Raw genomic sequence first — 23,858 nt, 5'->3', positions numbered from 1 at the left:
CTAGCCACTTTAAACAATGCTATCTAATATAATGTTTACATACCCTACATTATTCATCTCATATGTATAAGTATATACTGTACTCTATATCATCTACTGCATCTTTATGTAATACATGTATCACTAGCCACTTTAACTATGCCACTTTGTTTACATACTCATCTCATATGTATATACTGTACTCGATACCATCTACTGTATCTTGCCTATGCCGCTCTGTACCATCACTCATTCATATATCTTTATGTACATATTCTTTATCCCCCTACACTTGTGTGTATAAGACAGTAGTTTTGGAATTGTTAGTTAGATTACTTGTTGGTTATTACTGCATTGTCGGAACTAGAAGCACAAGCATTTCGCTACACTCGCATTAACATCTGCTAACCATGTGTATGTGACAAATAAAATTGGATTTGATTTGATATCTTGTGTCTTATCACTTATCTCCACTTAAATATCCAGGCTGTATCACAACCGGCCATGGTTGGGAGTCCCACAAGGCGGTGCACAATAGGCCCAGCGTCATCCAGGTGTAGGCCGTCATTGTAAATAAGAATTTGTTCTTAACTGACTTGCCTAGATAAATAAAGGTTCAATAAAAATAAATAAATATGGCCTAGTTTGTCAACGAGGTCATAAAGTCTGGTTTTCATGTTGACACATGAAGTGAAGCATCATGGAAAATGCTATCCCTTCGGAAGTAGTCTAAATACAATGGTCAGGAGAAGCTAATTGAATTGGACTGTGGTGAGCTGGAACAAATGTGTAGCTTACATGGCGAGCAGAGATTGCAATACTGAGCTAAATTACTAGAATCACCCATCCCCACAATAATAATAATACAAAATATAGGTTTATCTTTAACTCTGCATTGTTAGAAAATGACTTTTAAATAAGCATTTCACTTTTAGTCCGCACCTGCTGTTTACGAAGCATATGACAAATACAATTTAATTTGATTCAGTAATTAAATAAGATTGTCGATTCATGTCGAGTCTCCAGTGGTTTACCAGTTCACGGTTCACAGCTGTATATATCTGTGGTGGTTTCATCTGATGGAGAAGAGGCGCTCCTTACCAAACTGAAAAATAGGAGGTCAAATCATGACGTCAGTGATTTTCAGGTCGGAAAGCCGGAGCTGAAGAAAGAGGCCCGAGTTCCCAAATTGAAATTGCGAGTTGGATGACCGTTCAAATGTATTTTTTTCAGTCGGAGCTCGTTTTTTTCCGAGGTCCCAGTTGTTTTAACGCACTGAAGTCGGAAGTATGAGATTTCCAAGTTCTCAGTTGTTTGAACGCGGCATTAGTCAATTGAAAAGTCTGAAGCTTTGACGTCACACCACAATTTTCCCCAGTCGGATTAAAGATGGCGCCGCATCATGTTCTAAGGTGCTGTCAGCGGAGTTTATCTTGGATACCTGTTATTTTCATAAACCTTGTCGTTGGCTGGTCTTATTATGCATACGTCGTTGAACTCTGTATCTGTAAGTATAACATTCTCGTTTTTTAAAGTTTTTTTTAAGGGTTACCGTGGTTTGTTTCCTCATTGAAACAAAGTTGCCTTACTGCTTGCTTGCCCCAGCTGGAGGATGTGTATAACCGGTAACGTTAGTTTACAGTAACTTATTCGGATAAAATCAGGTTAATAATGTATGGATCATTGTCACCACCGTACAAGTGTGACAATGATCAAATACAATCTAACACTTTCTTCTTGAGTGAATCCATAGAAATAGAATGAGTGAAACACTCGCTACTTTTTGTGGGTAGCCAGCCAATCATGCCCATAGATTGAAGCCACTGTTGCTAGAAGGAAATGGACAGACAAATTGACGCAATCGAATTGACTGGAAACTTTAACCTCGTCCCATATTGGAATAGAGGGGATGTTGGAATAATTTTGTCCCATCATATTTAATTTAATCAGATCTACTGAAAAATGCTAGACTGGAAATTGTTTTTCTCTGACCTTATTTCTTATTTTGAAATTGTTTAGCTTCGGTTGCATTTTGGCTATGCAATTCTGCCTTCGATTCTGTGCCAAGCATCTTTCAGAGCCATTTGATATGAGGCTACTTTGGCCTCAAGTTGACTTATTCCAATACAACTGACCAGCTGTCTCTTCGTGAACCACACTGTTTCCACTCACTGTGTCTAACCTGGTTAGCCTGTTTCTGTGGGCTGTTGCTGATGGTACAATGACAGGCTGTAGTCAGGGGCATCCCTTCAGCAGGGCAAACAAAGCCTTCTGTGAAGGGTGGGTCTCCTGCTGGTAGTACCAGGCTGCTGCTGGGGGTTGAGAGAAAGGGGATAGTAGATGTGAGCCTAGTACTGTAACTCAGCAAAAGCATAAATCGGAGGCCTTCTCTAAACTCCTCTCTGTCTGTCTCTTTACCCCCCCCCCCCCCTTGTCTCTTTCAGTAACAATCCCAAATAATGCAGAAAAAAGTAAGTAACATTCTGAAACATCTGGTGCATTTAAGACTGACTGTCTTGGGCCCACACATGATTGCACCACCTTGAACCCACACAAACTCTACTCTGACTACGTGACACTGATGTACTCTGGAACTTGTGATTTAGACATGGTAAACTAAATACTTGTTTTGCATGGGATGAAAAGTTGTCATTTAGGGTTAAAAGGATATTTTGGGATTTTAGCAATGAGCCCCTTTATCTACTTCGCCAGAGTCGGATGAACTTGTGGATACCATTTTTTTATGTCTGTGTCCAGTATGAAGGAAGTTACCCATTGACCTCCAGTCATTGCGCAAGTTATCAACTTCCTTCAAATTGCAGTCGGAGAAATGGAAATGGAATCCAGGAGTTCATCTGACTCTGGGGAAGTAGATAAAGGGCCTCGTTGCCAAAATCCAGATGTATCTATTGACCTCATGGATATAATTGCATTATATTTGATCTCTGGTATGCGGTATGAATGGTTTCTCTTGCTTCTTTCTCTCCAACAGTATCATACCTAGTTGTCTTTCACCTGTTCTTCATTATGTTCATCTGGTCCTACTGGAAGACTATCTGCAGCAGGCCCGCCAACCCCTCTAAAGAGGTATACAGAGAGAGTGTATCTGTCTTTGTCAGTAGTACTCACTCTACCGCCTGTGATATGCTACATCACAATGCCACGTGGCCAGAGCAGTAGGCACGGCGGTTCCTAAAGCGCTCTGTAATTTCACTGTACAGTATATGTTAACATAAGACAGTGTGTGTGTGTGTGTGGTAGGATTGGGCGATACCCTGGTATAAACAGTATATTTTGAAATGCCAATGATATGATTTTCAATACAATAATCATATTTGGGGCATCCCTGCCTCCTTCTATATATATCTATATGTTCTGTATAACTATAAAACCATCTAAGTGTATAATAAATTATATCCAGCTCAGGGCTCCAGCTAGGCAATTTGTTTGCTAACTAGATGTCAAGATCCCGTTTTGTGGATACAGCAGAGACATTCAATCCCCTCCTGGATCAACATCCCTGTTGCCTAAATTGTTTAGTGTATAAAAAAATACTACATATACACTACCAGTCAAAAGTTTGGACACACCTACTCATTCAAGGGTTTTACTTTATTTTGACTATTTTCTACATTATAGAATAATGGTGACATCAAAACTATGAAATTACACATATGGGATCATGCAGTAACCAAAACCGTGTTAAACAACTCAAAATATATTTTAGATTCTTCAAAGTAGCCACCCTTTGCCTTGACAGCTTTGCACACACTTAGCATCTCAACCAGCTTTGAGGAATGCTTTTCCAACTGTCTTGAATGAGTTCCCACATATGCTGAGCACTTGTTGGCTGCTTTTCCTTCAGTTTGCGGTCCAACTCATCCCAAACCATCACAATTGGGTTGAGGTCGGGTGATTTTTGGAGGCAGCCATCTGATGCAGCATTCCATCACTCTCCTTGGTCAAATAGCCCTTACACAGCCAGGAGGTGTGTTGGGTCATTGTCCTGTTGAAAAACAAATGATAGTTCCACTAAGCGCAAACCAGATGGGATGGCTTATCACTGCAGACTGCTGTGGTAGCCATGCTGGTTAAATAAATCTGTGTCACCAGCAAAGCACCATCACACTTCCTCCTCCATGCTTTACGGTTGGAACCACAAATGCGGAGATCATCCGTTCACCTACTCTGCGTCTCACAAAGACACGGTGGTTGGAACCAAAAATCTCACATTTGGACTCATCAGACCAAAGGACAGATTTACACCGGTCTAAAGTCCATTGCTCATGTTTCTTATTGGTGTCCTTTAGTAGTGGTTTCTTTGCCGCATGAAGGCCTGATTCACACAGTCTCCTCTGAACAGTTGATGTTGAGATGTGTCTGTTACTTGACCTCTGAAGCATTTATTTTTGGCTGCAATTTCTGAGGCTGGTAACTCTAATGAACTTATCCTTTGCAGAAGAGGTAACTCTGGGTCTTCCTGTCCTGTGGCGGTCCTCATGAGAGCCGGTTTCATCATAGTGCTTGATGGTTTTTACGACTGCACTTGAAGAAACTTGACATTTTCCACATTGACTGTACTTCTTGTCTTAAAGTAATGATGGACTGTTACTTCTATTTGCTTATTTGAGCTGTTCTTGCCATAATATGGACTTAGCCTTATTTGGTAAAAGACCATCTTCTGTATACCCCCTCCCCAATACCTTGTCACAACGCAACTGATTGGCTCAAATGCATTAAGGAAAGAAATTCCACAAATTCAATTAACTAGGCACACCTGTTAATTGAAATGCATTCCAGGTGACTACCTCATGAAGCTGGTTGAGAGAATGCTTTGACAGCTTGGCACACTCTTGGCAAAGGGTGGCTAGTTTGAATGGTTACTACATGATTCCATGTGTTATTTCATAGTTGCAACGTCTTCACTGTTATTCTACAATGTAGACAATAGTAACAATTAAGAAAAACCCTGGATTGAGTAAATGAGTCCAAGCTTTTGGTGTGTTTTATTTATATATATATATATATAATATGTGTGTGTGTGTGTGTATAAACTTTAAGAACAGATTTCCAAGAGAGACTGACTACATGATAGCTATGATCCACTTCAATAAATCCACTTCAATCAGTGTAGATAAAGGGGAGGAGACAGGTTAAAGAAGGTTTTTTTAAGCCTTGAGACATTTGATACATGGACTGTGTATGTGTGCCATTCAGAGGGTGAATGGGCAAGACAAAAGATTAAGTGCTTTCGAAGGAGGTGCCAGGCGGACCAGTATGTGTCAAGAACTGCATTGCTGCTATGGTTAGACTCTCTACAGTTTCCCTTGTGTATCAAAAATCGTCCTCCACCCAAAGGACCTCCAGCCAACTTGGCACAACTGCCTGGGAAGCATAAGTCAACATGGGTCAAGCATAAATCAACAAAGCTTTTAACACCTTGTAGAGTCCATGTCCCAATGAATTGATGTTGTTTTGAGGGCAAAATGGGAGGGTGCACCTTAATATTAGGAAGGTGTTCCTAATGTTTGATATACAGTGGGGCAAAAAAGTATTTAATCAGCCACCAATTGTGCAAGTTCTCCCACTTTTAAAAAGATGAGAGGCCTGTAATTTTCATCATAGGTACACTTCAACTATGGCAGACAAAATTAGAAGAAAAATCCAGAAAATCACATTGCAAATAAATTCATTAAAAATCCTCCAAATTATGGTGGAAAATAAACTTTTGTTATTGACCAAATACTTATCTCAATACTTTGTTATATACCCTTTGTTGGAAATGACAGAGGTGAAGACTTAAAGAAAACGTTTGACAAGTTTTTTTCACACACTGTTGCTGGTATTTTGGCCCATTCCTCCATTCAGATCTCCTCTAGAGCAGTGATTTTTTTTGGGGGGGGGGGCTGTTGCTGGGCAACGCGGACTTTCAACTCCCTCCAAAGATTTTCTATGGGCTTGAGATCTGGAGACTGGCTAGGCCACTCCAGAACATTGAAATGCTTCTTACGAAGCCACTCCTTCGTTGCCCGGGCTGTGTGTTTGGGATCATTGTCATGCTGAAAGACCCAGCCACGTTTAATCGTCAATGCCCTTGCTGATGGAAGGAGGTTTTCACTCAATCTCACGATACATGGCCCCATTCATTCTTTCCTTTACACGGATCAGTCGTCCTGGTCCCTTTGCAGAAAAACAGCCCCAAAGCATGATGTTTCCACCCCAATGCTTCACAGTAGTTATGGTGTTTGGATGCAACTCAGCATTCTTTGTCCTCTAAACACGACGAGTTGAGTTTTTACCAAAAAGTTATATTTTGGTTTCATATGACCATATGACATTCTCCCAATCTTCTTCTGGATCATCCAAATGCTTTCTAGCAAACTTCAGACGGGCCTGGACATGTACTGGCTTAAGCAGGGGAACACGTCTGGCACTGCAGGATTTGAGTCCCTGGCGGTGTAGTGTTACTGATGGTAGGCTTTGTTACTTTGGTCCCAGCTCTCTGCAGGTCATTCACTAGGTCCCTACCGTGTGGTTCTGGGATTTTTGCTCACCGTTCTTGTGATCATTTTGACCCCACGGAGTGAGATCTTGCGTGGAGCCCCAGATCGAGGGAGATTATCAGTGGTCTTGTATGTTTTCCATTTCCTAATAATTGCTCCCACAGTTGATTTCTTCAAACCAAGCTGCTTACCTATTGCAGATTCAGTCTTCCCAGCTTGGTGCAGGTCTAGAATTTTGTTTCTGGTGTCCTTTGACAGCTCTTTGGTCTTGGCCATAGTAGAGTTTGGAGTGTGACTGTGAGGTTGTGGACAGGTGTCTTTTATACTGATGACAAGTTCAAAGAGGTGCCATTAATACAGGTAACGAGTGGAGGACAGAGGAGCTTCTTAAAGAAGAAGTTACAGGTCTGTGAGAGCCAGAAATCTTGCTGGTTTATAGGTGACCAAATACTTATTTTTCCACCATAATTTGCAAATAAATTCATAAAAAATCCTACAATGTGATTTTCTGGATTTTTTTTTTCCCTCATTTTGTCTGTCATAGTTGAAGTGTACCTATGATAATTACAGGCCTCATCTTTTTAAGTGGGAGAACTTGCACAATTGGCTGACTAAATACTTTTTTTACCCCACTGTATATGTGTGTGTGGACACTCCTTCAAATGAGTCGATTCTGTTATTTCAGCCACACCTGTTGCTGACAAGTGTCCACATACTTTAGCTAACGTGCATCTCTAACTCTCAGATAGCGCTTGGGTGGTATACCATGGTATTTGGGAAAAAAGCCATGGGATGGTTTTTCAATACTGTCAACTATTTCTGTGAAGTTTTTCCAATGAATGTGAATATTTGTAGCTACATTAAGTTAACAGCTGCTGTCAACTTGTGTAATTAGTTAAGAGATGACACGGATTGCATTTTTCATTTCACCTGTCACATATTACATTATGAAGCTTACTGTAGTTCCCCAGAACAGTCATGTTTTTCTTTGAAAATGGAGAAAGCGAGATGGTGAGTTTATAGCGTTCTATCGCTGAGTCTCTGAGGCGCACATGAGGTGACGAAGTTACTTGTAATGCAATTCACTACGAAGTATTTGCCATCTCACATCTTATGGCTTTCTGGCAGAGGTCTGGAAGAGTTCTGTACAGCTGCCTTTTTTTTTTTTTCACTGCTTCCCCCACTTTTTTTTTCTTTCTCTGTTCTTCTCTCATCTGCTCCATGTACACATTCTGTTCTTCCTTCAGAAAAGCATGAATCAACTTTTATTTACACCATTTCTCTCGTTCATTTTCACTTGTAAATGTCCACACTCACACACAATGACATTCGGTAGCTGCTAGCTATGCTTGTATAACTTTGAGCTGGATTTTCCGATCTTTGCAATTAGTTTGTTTTTGCTCGTTAGATAAATGCTAACTGTGCTTTGATTTTGCTCATATTTTGTCAGCATCATGGTAGAGGCCCCATGGACTGCCCCCTTGTGTGCTATGTTGGTAATACATTAAATCCCATAATGAGAAGACAGTGTGATGCTATTAAAATCTGGATACTGCCCAAGCCTTATACTGTATTTTTATTATTGTATTTATATTTTTAAATAGCACCCCTTGTTTGCACATTCGGTAATACTGTATGGTATAGAAACGGTATGAATCTGGATACTGCCTAACCCTAGTGTATGGTTATGAAGGGGATTTGCCCTCAATCTCAAGTAACTTTTTCCCACATTTTAAACTGTTCCCTAATTTCTAGATGCATGACTACTGGTAATAACTAGACTATGTTATTGCGTACTTTGAGAAACTCCTTTCTGTTCTCCCATCAGTTTTGTCTGCCCAAAGTGGAGAAAGAGCAGTATGAGAAGGAGGAACATCCAGACACTCAGCAGGAGATCCTGAAGAAGGTGGTGGTAGGATTGCCTGTCTATACACGCACTGGGACAGGAGGTGAGAATGTTACTGCCACCCAACTCCCTATGTCTACATCCAACATGGTTGCCAATTAGAATTTGTGCTATTTTATGTATTTGGGATATACAGTAAGGTCCCAAATGATTGGCATCCTTGATAAAGATATGAAAAAAAGACTATAATACAAATACTGAGCTACATTGTATGATCCACAAGGATCATAATTAATAGATATACTAATACAATTGCTCAGATTTTGTTTACAAGTTATACAAAAACATCTCAAAGCTAGGTGTCAATTATTGGCACCCCTGGTTTCAATACTCAGGCACCCTCTTCGAGCATAACTGCACTGAGCCTTTTCCTCAAATGTTTTATGAGATTGGAGAACACATTGGGAGGGATCTCAGACCATTCCTCCATACAGAATCTGTCCAGATCCTTGATATCCTTCTGTCTGCGCTTATGGACTGCCCTCTTCATATCAAACCACAGGTTTTCATTGGGGTTCATGTCCGGAGACAGAGATGGCCACTGAAAAATGCAATAAACAATTTCTTTGTGGCTTTTAATTACTTCTTGGGGTTATTGTCTTGCTGAAAGAGCCCAAGTTTCAGCTTCTTGGCAGCCAAAAACCTGGTTGCCTCCAAGATGCCCTCCCGTGTAGCGCAGCAGTCTAAAGCACTGCATCTCAATGCTTGAGGTGTCACAACACAGACCCTGTTTCAAATCCGGGGTGTATCACATCCAGCCATGATTGGAGTCCCATAGGGCGGCGCACAATTGGCCCAGTGTCGTTCGGGTTTGGCCGGTGTAGGCAGTCATTGTAAATAAGAATTTGTCCTTAACTGACTTGCCTAGTTACATTTAAATAAATTACTTCACCTCCAGGTGTTACATTTGTTTGCTCTCAATAAAGGCTTTTTTCTGGAAAAACTTCCAAAGAGCCTGTTGGTGTGTAATTGGAGACTTGGTGACCTGAAAATGCAACAGTTCTGTAATTGTCCACCTTTGGCCCTTGGTTTTGTCTTTGCCTCCCAAACCATCTTCCTCACTGTGCGTGGGGGACAACATACACTTGTGTCCAATACCAGGCAAGTTTACCATTGTTCCAGTGGTTTTAACTTATGGCTGCAGAGGCCGTATTAAGTAGCTTGGATGAAGGGTGCCCAGAGTAAACTGCCTGCTCCTCAGTCCCAGTTGCTAATATATGCATATTATTAGTAGTATTGGATAGAAAACACTCTGAAGTTTCTAAAACGGTTTGAATGATGTCTCTGAATATAACAGAACTCATATGGCCGGCAAAAACCTGAGAAGAAATATAAACAGGATGTGGGAAATCTGAGGGTGGTCGATTTTTCAAACCAGCCCCTATTGAATACACAGTGGGATAGTGGTTATGTTGCACTTCCTAAGGCTTCCACTAATGTCAACCGTCTTTAGAAACTTGTTTGAGGATTCTACTGTGAAGTGGGACCGACAGAGTGGAATGAGTCAGAGGTCTGCCAGCAGTCACGCACTGGTCACGTGCATTTCACATGAGGTAGATGTGTTCCTTTGCTTTTCTGAAGACAAAGGAGTTCTCCGGTTGGAATATTATTGAAAATGTTAACACCCTTAAGATTGATTCCATACATCGTTTGACATGTTTCTACGGACAGTAACTGAACTTTTTGACATTTTGTCTGCAACTAGGGAACGCACTTAATGAGTGGATTTGTTTACCAAACGTGCTAACAAAAGTAGCTCTTTGGACATAAATGATGGACATTATCGAACAAATCAAACATTTAATGTGGAACTAGGATTCCTGGGAGTGCATTCTGATGATCATCAAAGGTAAGTGAATATTTAATGTTATTTCTGTTGACTCAAACATGGCGGATATCTCTCTTTTGTTTTCTGAGTGCCGTTCTCAGATTATTGCATGGTTTGCTTTTTCCGTAAAACCTTTTTGAAATTTGACACAGCGGTTGCCTTAAGAAGTGTATCTATATTTCCATGTCTAACAATTGTATTTTCATCGACATTTATAATGAGTATTTCTGTAAATTGATGTGGCTCTCTGCAAAATCACCGGATGTTTTTGGAACTACTGAACACCGCGCCAATGTATACTGAGATTTTTTTTATATAAATATGCACTTTATCGAACAAAACACAGTCCTATGAGTGTCATCTGATGAAGATCATCAAAGGTTAGTGATTAATTTTATCTCTTTGTGATTTTTGTGACTCCTCTCTTTGGCTGAAAAAATGGCTGTGTTTTTCTGTGGCTTGGCTCTGACCGAACATAATCGTTTGTGGTGCTTTCGCTGTAAAGCCTATTTCAAATCGGACAAGAAGATTACCTTTTAAAATAGTATAAGATACATGCATGTTTGAGGAATTTAAATTGAGATTTCTGTTTGAATTTGGCGCTCTGCACTTTCACTTGCTTTCATATCAATTCTGTTAACGGGATTGCAGCCCTAAGAAGTTTTAAACTTCCTAATAGTGTTATTTAATTATTTAAAAAATTAACAAGGTCAACAATCATTTGTCTCTTTGTTTGGGAGCGCTTTGCCTTTTCCCATGGGGATGGATGACAAAAGGATTTTACATGCATGTACCTCATGCCCCGGTGGAACAGGAAGCCATGGAAGGCCACAAGTTATTTAAACTGAGAGAGAAAAAAGTAGAATGTTAATGCAGATACATTGTTTGTTTTTATAAGAATCTTTAGGAGTGCCAATAATTTAGACCCCTATAATTGAGACTAATGACTTGTTAAACACAATTGCTCAGTGAAATAGATTTCTATTAGTATAAAATAATATTTCCATATACACTGTAGTTGAAACACAAGCTTTAGATTTAATGATGATTGATCAGGTGTATGTGTTCTCCACAGCCGTCCGGTACTGTGACCGCTGTCTGGTGATCAAACCCGACCGCTGCCACCACTGCTCCACCTGTGACATGTGAGTTCAGTTCAATTACTGTGGGGTTCAGATGAGATGCACCATGGGGTTGTCGTATCTTTTTGGGTGCTTCAACTCCAAAGTAATATACTCTAGGGTTTTCACCCATAAAAGGACTAATTCATTCAAGGTTTATACAAATGTCCGCTCAGAGAATTCTGTCAGAAAAACACGTGTCCAAACCTCATGTCTTTACTATATGTGACCCGTTTTTCAGGAAAAACTATTGTTGAGAAGTTTGACAATTTACTCTGAGAATGTAGCATGTTTGGAGTGAATGGAATGCCATCACAGGCATGATCAAAAAGTGGCCACTGCTCAATAGAACTCTGTGGCGCTAACTAGAGGCTGCAGGTTCTTGAGTGAAATTTGATTTATATATACGCAGTGTGGAGAAAAAGTATTTGATACACTGCCGATTTTGCAGGTTTTCCTACTTACAAAGCATGTAGAGGTCTGTAATTTTTATCATAGATACACTTCAACTGTGAGAGACGGTATCTTAAACAAAAATCCATAAAATCACATTGATTTTTTTTTTTTTTAAGTAATTCATTTACATTTTCTTGCATGATATAAGTATTTGATCACCTACCAAGAAGAACCCCTCCTGTTCTCCACTCATTACCTGTATTAACTGCACCTGTCCACACACTCAATCAAACAGACTCCAACCTCTCCACAATGGCCAAGACCAGAGAGCTATGTAAGGACATCATGGATAAAATTGTAGACCTGCACAAGGCTGAGATGGGCTACAGGACAATAGGCAAGCAGCTTGGTGAGAAGGCAACAACTGTTGGCTCAATTATTAGAAAATGGAAGAAGTTCAAGATGACGGTCAATCATCCTCGGTCTGGGGCTCCATGCAAGATCTCACCTCGTGGGGCATCAATGGTCACGAGGAAGGTGAGGGATCAGCCCAGAACTACACGGCAGGACCTGGTCAATGACCTGAAGAGAGCAGGGACCGCGGTCTCAAATAACCATTAGGAACACACTACGCCGTCATGGATTAAAATCCTGCAACGCACGCAAGGTCCCCCTGCTCAAGCCAGCGCATTTCTAGGCCTGTCTGAAGTTTGCCAATGACCATCTGGATGATCCAGAGGAGGAATGGGAGAAGGTCATGTGGTCTGATGAGACAAATAGAGCTTTTTGCCATTGTTTGGAAGAAGATGAAGGATGAGTACAACCCCAAGAACACCATCCCAACCATGAAGCATGAAGGTGGAAACATTCTTTCTTTGGGGATGCTTTTCTGCAAAGGGGACAGGACGACTGCACCGTATTGAGGGGAGGATGGATGGGGCCATGTATCACAAGATCTTGGCCAACCACCTCCTTCCCTTGGTAAGAGCATTGAAGATGGGTCGTGGCTGGGTCTTCCAGCATGACAACGACTCAAAACACACAGCCAGGGCAACTAAGGAGTGGCTCCGTAAGAAGCATCTCAAGGTGCTGGAGTGGCCTAGCCAGTCTCCAGACCTGAATCCAATAGAAAATCTTTGGAGGGAGCTGAAAGTCCGTCTTGCCTAGCGACAGCCCCGAAACCTGAAGGATCTGGAGAAGGTCTGTATGGAGGAATGGGCCAAAATCCCTGCTGCAGTGTGTGCAAACCTGGTCAAGAACTACAGGAATTGTATGATCTCTGTAATTGCAAACACAAGTTTCTGTACCAAATATTAAGTTCTGCTTTTCTGATGTATCAAATACTTATGTCATGCAATAAAATGCAAATTAATTACTAAAAAATCATACAATGTGAATTTCTGGATTTTTTGTTTTAGATTCCATCTCACAGTTTAAGTGTACCTATGATAAAAATGACAGACCGCTACATGCTTTGTAAGTAGGAAACACTGCCGATTTTGCAGGTTCTCTTCAAAGGAGTTCTCCTAATCTCAGCTTCCATCAATCGGATTCCAAACTCTCCACCATGGCCAAGTCCAAAGAGATCGCCATGGATGTCAGGAACAAGATTGTAGACCTACACAAGGCTGGAATGGGCTATTAGACCATCGCCAAGCAGCTTGGTGAGAAGGTGACAACAGTTGGTGCGATTACTTGCAAATGGAGCCTGGGAGCCTGGGGCTCCATGCAAGATCTCACCTCATGGAGTTGCAATGATCATGAGAATGGTGAGGAATCAGCCCAGAACTACACGGCAGGATCTTGTCAATCATCTCAAGGCAGCTGGGACCACAGTCACCAAGAAAACAGTTGGTAACACCCTACGCCGTGAAGGAATGAAATCCTGCAGCGCCCACAAGGTCCCCCTTCTCAAGAAAGTCTGTCTGAAGTTTGCCAATGAACATCTGAATGATTCAGAGGACAACTGGGGGAAAGTGTTGTGGTCAGATGAGACCCAAATGGAGCTCTTTGGCATCAACTCAACTCGCCGTGTTTGGAGGAGGAGGAATGCTGCCTATGACCCCAAGAACACCATCCCCGCCCTCAAACATGGAGGTGGAAACATTTATGCTTTGGGGGTGTTTTCTGCTAAGGGGACAGGACAACTTCACAGCATCAAAGGGACGATGGACGGGGCCATGTACCGTCAAATCTTGGGTGAGAACCTCCTTCCCTCAGCCAGGGCATTGAAAATGGGTCGTGGATGGGTATTCCAGCATGACAATGACCCAAGGCAACAATGGAGTGGCTCAAGAAGAAGCACATTAAGGTCCTGGAGTGGCCTAGCCAGTCTCCAGACCTTAATCCCATAGAAAATCTGTGGAAGGAGCTGAAGGTTCGAGTTGCCAAACGTCAGCCTCAACCTTAGTGACTTGGAGAAGATCTGTAAAGAGGAGTGGGACAAAATCCCTCCTGAGATGTGTGCAAACCTGGTGGCCAACTACAAGAAACGTCTGACCTCTGATTGCCAACAAGGGTTTTGCCACCAAGTACTGTCATGTTTTGCAGCGGGGTCAAATACTTATTACCCTCATTAACATGCAAATCAATTTCTAACATTTCTGACGTGTTTTTCAGGATTTTTTTGTTATTCTGTCTCTCACTGTTCAAATAAAACTACCATTAAAATTATAGACTGATTTCTTTGTCAGTGGGCAAACGTACAAAATCAGCAGGGGATCAAATACTTTTTTCCCTCACTGTACATAAGATGATTATTTGTAATGAAATCTGCTGTATATTAAACTAAATAGAGATGAAATGTATATTTATTTACAAAGTTAAGAGACTGAATTTCAATATCCACCCTCCGCGAAAACAATCTGTTCCTATTTTCTTTTTGTATTTCGGAGTCCTTCCCTTTTAAATTGCCATAGAAACGCCCCACAACATAAATTGATTGCCATTATAGGCTATGAAATCCAAAGCTCTGGAGGTGAAAATGGCAGTCGGTCTCCGGTTGCTTTACTGTTGGCATGACACAGGACTGATGGTAGCGCTAACCTATCAAGTTGCTTTCAATTGGTCCAACCACAAAATGTACCACCTCACAATGCCAAATATGGAAGACGGTACAACCAAGAGCGGCGCAGTCAACTAGCAACGTCCTATATACTTTGTTTTTCATGCTGTCATACTCCCCCTCTTTCAGGTGTGTACTGAAGATGGACCATCACTGTCCATGGTATGTAACAGTACATTCATGAAGTATAGATGCTTAGCAAAGTACACTCATGACCATACCGCTCAGACATATGCCTGCCCTCATTTGAAGTCTATTGTTAAAACTGACTTGATAGTGATTTGGATCAGTGGAGAGTTTCATCCTGTCCATTCTACTGCATGAGCATATTATATCTGTCTGGTATAGTGATGTGGAAAGGATTACTCTGCTCTCAGAAAGAGACCGAGCAGCACAAGCCACGTTGACTTTTGTTTTCTCTGTTTCTCTCTCAGGGTGAATAACTGTGTTGGATTTTCAAACTACAAGTTCTTTGTCTTGTTTCTGGCCTACTCCATGCTGTATTGTGCATTCATCGCCGCTACCGTCCTGCAGTATTTCATCAAATTCTGGACAGTAAGTAATACTGTAGCTGCCTGTCCTTTCTTCCTTAACTAGCTAGAACTTAGTTGAGTGTTAACCAATGAAAGCAGTAAGATCCCTGATAGCATGTTCCAATTAGCCAATACCCCAAATCGTCTACATAAACCACCTCAAACTTGAGCAGTCTGCATGTCAGGAGAAATTTGTGTGAATCTGGTTTATATTTAGCTGTGTGATTTGCAGTAGGGTATAGTGTGGAAAGGGGGGGGGGGGGTGGAACATGTGCAATTGTGCTAACATTCTGGAGGACATTGAGCAGGTGCCCGATAGTTTTGTAATATTGTTCTTCTCTTTTTTCTTTTTTCTTTTTTTGTCTCTAAGATTGTGTAACTTTCTTAATTTCTGCACTAATCGTCTGCCTGCCTCTAATACTTTGCCTAAAGCTTTGCCGATGGAGATCTGTTGGGGATTGTCCTCAGGTAAAATGCGAGATTGTCACCATCTGATCATTGTGGTTAGTCAAAAAGAAAGGTTGCACTTCTTAGAGTAGCCTATTGTCACTAAGGAAAGGTCAAGAAGCTCAACCCATAATGGCATTCACAAGGCTTCTGTCTCTCAGAAGTACCAATTGCTGTTGAACGATTCTCTTCAGTATGTGTCAAACACTGTTGTCTTGCAACATAAGCCGTTGTCTTGCAACATAAGCCGTTGTCTGTTCCCGTTGTCTGTAAAACTAGGCTTGTGTTCTATGCTGCCTTGCTTGTGACAATGAATGTCCACTGTCATCTTGGCCAAACTGAGGGCGAGTGTGGAGTCGAACAGGGTTGGTTGGTTTAGCATGTCGTATTTTGCCTAACAACCAAAAGGCCTGTACTGTATGTAGTACCTTTCTGGAGCCATTCACTTGAACGGTCATGTAGGCTAAGCGTCTGCTACTCCAGAATGAGGTCTTCATAGATCGTTTTACAACTGACTGATGTGTCATATTCTGTGCGTCTGTGCAGAAGGTGAACGTTACTACTGTATGTGGTGGATGAAGAGTATGATGTCACTAACAGCTCTTCTCTCTCTCTCTCTCTCCCCTCAAGAATCAACTGCCTGACACTCACGCCAAATTCCACGTGTTGTTTCTGTTTTTTGTGGCGGCCATGTTCTTCATCAGCATCCTGTCGCTTTTCAGCTACCATCTCTGGCTTGTGGGAAAGAACAGGACCACCATAGGTAGCTGCCATGCCTCACCACACTCGACACAGTAACTCATCCACTATTGTCTTGATTGATTGTTGACACCTTTTTTATTGTTGGTTATAATTAGTGATTCAGAACCTATTCCCTGAATATTTTTGGTCAAATGACTTGAGCATAGATTAGGAACTTTTTTTTCTTCTAATTTGGCACACAGAAACTCGATGGCATGGGTAACTTGGTCCAAAAGAATGGCACCAATTGGCCTATTTCTGGCGCTGTTATAAGCAGTCTCACTTAAACCCTCATAGCCTTTCTCCCTGTTTGACTTAGACTTCAAACTAATTGTATGTAAACTCAGCAAAAAGAAACTGCCAACTGTTTATTTTCAGCAAACTTAACATGTGTAAATATTTGTATGAACATAACAAGATTCAACAACTGAGACATAAACTGAACAAGTTCCACAGACATGTGACTAACATAAATGGAATAATGTGTCCCTGAACAAAGCGGGGTCAAAATCAAAAGTAAGTCTATCTGGCATGGCCACCAGCTGCATTAAGTACTGCAGTGCAACAGCTCCTCATGGACTCCCAGATTTTCCAGTTCTTGCTGTGAGATGTTACCCCACTCTTCCACCAAGGCACCTGCAAGTTCCCGGACATTTCTGGGGCGAATGGCCCTAGCCCTCACCCTCCGATCCAACAGGTCCCAGACGTGCACAATGGGATTGAGGTCCGAGCTGTTTGCTGGCCATGACAGAACACTGACATTCCTGTCCTGCAGGAAATCATGCACAGAATGAGCAGTATGGCTGGTGGCATTGTCATGCTGGAGGGTCATGTCAGGATGCGCCTGCAGGAAGGGTACCACATGAGGGAGGAGGATGTCTAGTGTGGACAGTCTGTTCACTGATGGAGGTATTGTGCGTTCCTGGTGTAACTCGGGCAGTTGTTGCCATCCTGTACCTGTCCCGCAGGTGTGATGTTCAGATGTACCGATCCTGTGCAGGTGTTACACGTGGTCTGCCACTGTGAGGACGATCAGCTGTCCGTCATGTCTCCCTGTAGCGCTGTCTTAGGCATCTCACAGTACGGACATTGCAATTTATTGCCCCCACCACATCTGCAGTCTTCATGCCTAAGGCACGTTCACGCAGATGAGCAGGGACCCTGGGCATCTTTTGGTGTTTTTCAGAGTCTGTAGAAAGGCCTCTTTAGTGTTCTAAGTTTTCATAACTTTGACCTTAATTGCCTACCGTCTGTTAGCCTCCTAACGACTATTCCACAGGTGCATGTTCATTAATGGTTTATGGTTCATTGCACAAGCATGGGAAACAGTGTTTAAACTCTTTACAATGAAGAGTTGTAAAGTTATTTGGAATTTTACGAATCATCTTTGAAAGACAGGGTCCTGAAAAAGGGACAATTCTTTTTTTTTTTTTGCTGAGTTTAGGTGTCTTTCCTCACTGCTCAAGGACCCATAAGGTCCATCAGGATATCATTTGAAAAACTTTGGGGGCAAAACCTCTCATGAACCATAAGTCCACGTGTTATGTAGGTTCATGGTACATATCTTTTCTCCAACTAAGTTATTAAGAGATGGCTGAGTTTTTTTGGGATAAATTAGGACATCGGATTTCACATGTCCATTTAAATCCACTCCATAATGGCCTATCAACTTTTTAGGGTCATCAAAGACATTACCATGGTGAAACAGGTTTGGCATTGATATCTTAAAAATAAGGAGACTGTGTATGTAATAATAATCAATCTTCTCATGGACTAAATGTCTGATGCCTTCCAAAGGTGATCTTTGGAGTCAACACTGGTCCATAAAGAGTTTGAGAAAATAGCATTTATGGATTCAAAGATGACCACATTATACCAGTAGATGCATATTAGCACATACGCTAAACATACTTAACAAATCTTCTTCTCATGAAACCATAGGACCAAAATACATGGCAAAACTTAGTTTGAGAGAAAAAACTAAGGGATTGGTCAAAAGATGGTTGAGTTATTGAAAAAATACCATCTGATTTACATGTGTCCATTTAAATCAACTTGAGACTTGTTATCACTATCCTGGACGTCCCTAAGATGAACCACACTGAATGTGGTATTGATATCTATAAAAACAAGGGAACCATTTAACAATACATTCCTTGCATATGTAACACTAATGCTCAATTTGCAATCATCTTCTCCTCATGAACCATACGTCAGATTCACTCCACATTTTGTATTTAGACTATCTCTCTGGGATAGGCGTCCCGTCAGACGGGACACCTGTTGACAACTTCCTGTGAAATTGGAGGGCGGGCAATTAAAAAAATAATCATACAAATTATGGATATTAAATATTTTGTTACATACAAGTATCTTGTTAATCTAACTGCATTGTCCAATTTTACAATAAGCTTTACAGCGAAAGCATAAAATGCAATTGTTTGGGGACGGCGCCCCACATCAACATATTTTTCAACCAGCACAGGCTTCATAAAATCACAAATAGCAATTTAAATAATCACTTTTTGAAAATCTTCCTCTGTTTGCAATCCAAAGGGTCCCAGCTACAACATGCATGGTCGTTTTGTTAGAAAATCCTTCTTTATATCCCAAGTCTGTTTAGTTGGCGCCATCGATTTGAGTAATCCACTCATTCAACATGCAGACAAAGGAATCCAAAAAGCTACCGCTAAACTTTGGTAAAACAAGTCAAACTACTTTTCTAATTAATCCTCAGGTATCCTAAAATGTAATTAAACTATAAATTTAATATGGAAAGAAGTATGTTCAATAGAAAAGTGAAATTAGCAGCCATGCATCTTCATCTCGCACGCACAGACTGTTTTCCAGCTATGACTCCGTGCCAAAACTCAAAATTCTTCCTTGTTTGGGGAGAAACAAGCCTAAAACAGACTGACATCTAGTGGAAGCCATAGGAATTGCAAACTGGGAGCTGGATTTGACATACATTCTAATGGAAGAGCATGGGATCTCAAACAATCAGATGTTTTTTTTATTTAATTTTTTTAGATTTTCTCCTACCATATAAATTGTGTTATAGTCTCATGCATTATTTTAAAATTTCTACAAACTTCAAAGTGTTTCCTATCCAATGCTACCAATTTATATGCTTATCCTGTCATCTGGGCCTGAGTAACTGGCAGTTTACTTTGGGCATGTCAGTCAGAAAGGAAGTGGAGAAAAGAGGCCTAGCCTGAAGTTAGACTCATGACATCAGTCTTTCATTTCATGGAGAGATTATAGTTTTTTTGCTGCATTAAAATATGGCCACACTGTACCTAATAGATGCACATTAGTGCTAATGCTAAATAAAATATATATATTTATCTTCTCATGCACCATAAGTCAGATTGACAACAGGTTTGGTATATAGACCCAATAAAATAGCCTGTAATGTATTTGACAATGTCTGGTTGCTGAATTCTTAGATGGCCACATTACACCACTAGATGGCACCATTTCTCACCAGGGCTATAAGAAATGAACTGATGGGGCCATGAATTTTGGTATGCTTCTTTACATTTGAGCAGACTCTTATCCACAGCAACTTACAGGAGCAATTAGGGTTAAGTGCCTTGCTCAAGGGCACATCAACAGCCCCCCCCCCCCCCCCCCCCCCCCCAGGGATTCAGACCAGCAACCTTTCAGTTACAGGCCAAATCCTCTTAAACGTTAGGCTACCTGCTGTATATAATAACTGTGAATATAAAGTCACTGCAGCCTTAGATGGCTGCACCAGACCTGTTGGTGGCTCTATAGATGTCATTAGCACCAGTGGCACCATGGGATACTGGAGCAGTAATTATTGATCAGGTGGACTTTGTCTCATGCAAATCAATGTTAGATTTTAATTGTGCAGATGAATAATGTGAAATATCATAATTACTTTCTGTGTAATCTCATATTGTTGCCGTATTATGTGGCCTGAACATAGTGGAAAGTGTCATTTATTTGGGAAAGTAGAAGTTCTGCCGCTTGCGCAGTCGGCGTATTACAGCTGTGAAGGTATACCGAATAATTTGTATTTTTTTTTTTTTTACGCTAATGTGGAGTGTACCAACTGAGATTGAAGTAATTAACAGATTATGACACAAAATAAAGTCCCAGAATTCAAAAATGACCGCAAAATATAGCCTACCAATACACCACCGGAGGTTGGTGACATGTTAATTGGGGAGGAAGGGCTCATGGTAACTGCTGGGGCAGAATGAAATGGAATGGTTTCAATGCATTTGCCATTCCGTTCGCTCCGTTCCCAGCCATTATTATAAGTCATCTCAACACGCTAAACGCTGAAAATATTTCAAGTCATCAACCATACATCAAATTGACCACAGAATTGGTATATAAACTCAATATATTAAGTAATGACTTTAAGAATGATTACCCACTGCATTCAAAGATACAGCACTAGACTTAACTTCAGTTATGTCATCCTTGTGGTATTGAGCGATTAAACATTCATGTTTTCGCTGACTGTACTTAAATGAAGATGGTTCCTACTGTACATATTGCTACTTTGTTATCCAACTTCTCTTGTCTCCTTTCTGTCATCCTGTGAACCCTGTTCATTGCTGCTTGCAACTAATATTTTGTATTTATTTCAGAGGCTTTCAGGGCTCCTGTCTTCAGAAATGGCCCAGACAAGAATGGCTTCTCTCTGGGGTTCAGTAGGAACATGGCTGAGGTCTTTGGAGACCAGAAGAAGTACTGGATGTTTCCCATCTACACCAGGTGAAAACACGAAGTCACCTATCCATCTATTCTGTTGGAGCTTTAGAATCGTTTTGCATCTTAGTCAGTACTGCCTTTTAGTCAATAAAAACAGTTTGAGTTTCAATGTAGGTATTTAAATGCCTAATCCCCCCCCCCCCCCCCCTTGTGTTCTCCTTTCTCTCTGTCAGTCACGGTGATGGTAACAGTTTTGTCACCCGGTTGGTGAACTTAGATCCTGAGCAGATAGCTGTGGGCCTCCAGATCAACGGCAAAAGGTTATTCATGATTTCTTTCATTCCTGATTCAGTAAATGATCTCGCCTCATTCGTGAAGTTTAAACCGGCCTTGTCCTGAAACAGCTCTGTAGATTGTCCTGCAAGCCCCAAGCATGTCCTTGGCGACACCATCAACCACATTGAGGACCATCAGGATGGCAGCTTCGACAAAACTGGTATGTAGATCCCTGTGATGTCATGTATCCCTGTGCCTGTGAGCTGCCGGAACCTTGACCTCTCACCCTTGTGTTTCAGATGTAGCCGAGACGGTCACAGTCACCATAGAGAGCGAGTCATAGACAGGTAAGCCTATGGATGACTCCCGCTGAAGTGTGCGCGTTTCCTACAGAGCTTAGAGAGGAAACTGATGACCACCCATGATCTTTGATTACCGTGTTGGCTCAAATCTGCCAAGAGACAACTGAGCCATCAACTGTGATGCCTTACAACCAGCAGAATCTGTCTAAACAAAAAACACCCCTTATCACCTGCAGCACCCCTACTACCATGGACAAATGTCAAGTAACAGCTCTTGTATGGACATATTTTCTATTGCCATTCTTACATCCGCCAAACAGCATTCCTGGTATGATGGACACAACCTGGACTGTCATGGACGCTACATCTTACATCAGCTGTCTAAGTCCTCACCAAGCACATACACTCTGACACTTCATCTTTGTTTTTAACCAAAGCTTTTTTTTTGTAACTATGATTAATCTCTGGGACTACTCTGTTATTCAAGCCAAAAAAAAGTAGACTCTTTGCACTATCTTAGATTATTTCAGGAAAAGTGCAGGAAAATAATTGCTTTACACTTATACACCTCAGTCGAATTAGTATTGACTTTCTTTATTGGTAAATGTTTACTGTTTCTTTCCCCAGAAACTCAGTCACTGGCTTTGATTGGGTTAAGCCCAGGGAATACAATGTTCAGGGCCTCAAGACGCAACGTCTCAGTTGACTGTAGTGTGTGTACTGTATGTACTTTACATTTGAAACCTGTGGAGGGCGCAAAGCATATCCATTGATTTCAACAGGCCATATAGTCTTACAGTAGGTTTGCATGAAAAAAGGCTTTGTAGGACCCTATGCCATATCCTTTCCTGCTTAACATCGTAATTTAAAGCTAGAACACTTAGTTTTTGGGATTATAAATTAATGATCTCATTGATTCTTGAATATAACTTATAAATGACTCGTGAGCTTAGTTCAACTGTCATACATACCCCTACAGATTTATTTTTTACTATGTTTGTAAACAACAAATGTAAATGCACTATAGCTTCAGAAAATGGTTAAAACTATCCTTTTTATATTTTTGACGATAATTCCTTGCAGCCATAGCTCTGTCTATGAATTTGAGTGGTTACATTTCTCCAGGCCCATCCCTCAGCTTTTTACCAAAACTGAGGCGGGGTAACACTTTGTCATTGTTTCAACTGCTGATTCTAGCTTTTAAATGTGCCTGCAGTTAAGTTGTTCAGATTTATTTTATTTTTTTCTGTTGTATGGAAGGATAAAGGTTAAGTACAGTGCCATAGTAAATGGTTCACCTTAGCATGGTGTAATTACTTTAAAATGTCTGTTTGCAATTTTAAACAGTTGATTTTTGCTAATACACATTTGAAGTGTCACACACATGACCCTAATGACGCAGGGCCAAATCCTAACTCTAGATGCATGTTTTGCAAAATTGTGATCTACAGTACCAGTCAAAAGTTTGGACACACCTACTCATTCCAGGGTTTTTCTTTATTTTTACTATTCTCTACATTGTAGCACAACAGTGAAGACATCAAACCTATAAAATAACACATGGAATCATGTAGTAACCAAAAGTTTTAAACAACTCCAAATATATATTTCAGATTCTTCAAATAGCCACCCTTTGCCTTGACAGCTTTGCACACTCTTGGCATTCTCTCAACTAGCTTCATGAGGAATGCTTTTCCAAAAGTCTTGAAGGACTTCCCACATATGCTGAGCACTTGTTGGCTGCTTTTCCTTCACTCTGCGGTCCAACTCATCCCAAACCATCTCAATTGGGTTGAGGTCGGGTGATTGTGTAGGCCAAGTCATCTGATGCAGCACTCCATCACTCTCCTTGGTCAAATAGCCCTCACACAGCCTGGAGGTGTGTTTTGTGTCACTATAATTTGTTTTTCAACAGGACAGTCACAATAAGCGCGAACCAGATAGTACTGCTGTGGTAGCCATGCTGGTTAAGTGTTCCTTGAATTTGAAAATCTCTGACGGTGTCACCAGCAAAGCACCATCACACCACCTATATGCTTCACTGTGTGAACCACACATGCAAAGATCATC

At 41.1% G+C, this 23,858-nt stretch overlaps 1 protein-coding gene across 1 annotated transcript; it reads left to right on the top strand.

Moving 5' to 3' along the window:
• The first annotated feature begins 1,114 nt into the window (after positions 1-1,114).
• Positions 1,115-23,167, top strand: LOC109872504 (palmitoyltransferase ZDHHC20). Its single transcript, XM_020463766.2, has 12 exons — positions 1,115-1,486; positions 2,424-2,450; positions 2,972-3,066; positions 8,311-8,431; positions 11,292-11,361; positions 14,927-14,959; positions 15,232-15,352; positions 16,408-16,540; positions 21,147-21,273; positions 21,444-21,530; positions 21,615-21,706; positions 21,786-23,167. Exons 1-12 carry the CDS (start codon positions 1,369-1,371, stop codon positions 21,827-21,829), a joined length of 1,068 nt encoding a protein of 355 aa, XP_020319355.1. The 5' UTR covers positions 1,115-1,368; the 3' UTR covers positions 21,830-23,167.
• Positions 23,168-23,858: the final 691 nt, after the last annotated feature.

This window comes from Oncorhynchus kisutch, linkage group LG28, assembly GCF_002021735.2.
Source record: "Oncorhynchus kisutch isolate 150728-3 linkage group LG28, Okis_V2, whole genome shotgun sequence".
NCBI classification, from domain to species: Eukaryota; Metazoa; Chordata; class Actinopteri; order Salmoniformes; family Salmonidae; genus Oncorhynchus; species Oncorhynchus kisutch.
This window is presented reverse-complemented; position numbering and strand designations above follow the sequence as displayed.

Bases quoted from the DNA above. Each gene is read 5' to 3' on its own strand.
- LOC109872504 (XM_020463766.2), top strand. From the start codon at position 1,369: ATGGCGCCGCATCATGTTCTAAGGTGCTGTCAGCGGAGTTTATCTTGG. The intron at 8,432-11,291 runs GTGAGAATGTTA...TGTTCTCCACAG, and splicing joins TACACGCACTGGGACAGGAG to CCGTCCGGTACTGTGACCGC. The intron at 21,274-21,443 runs GTGAAAACACGA...TCTCTCTGTCAG, and splicing joins ATGTTTCCCATCTACACCAG to TCACGGTGATGGTAACAGTT.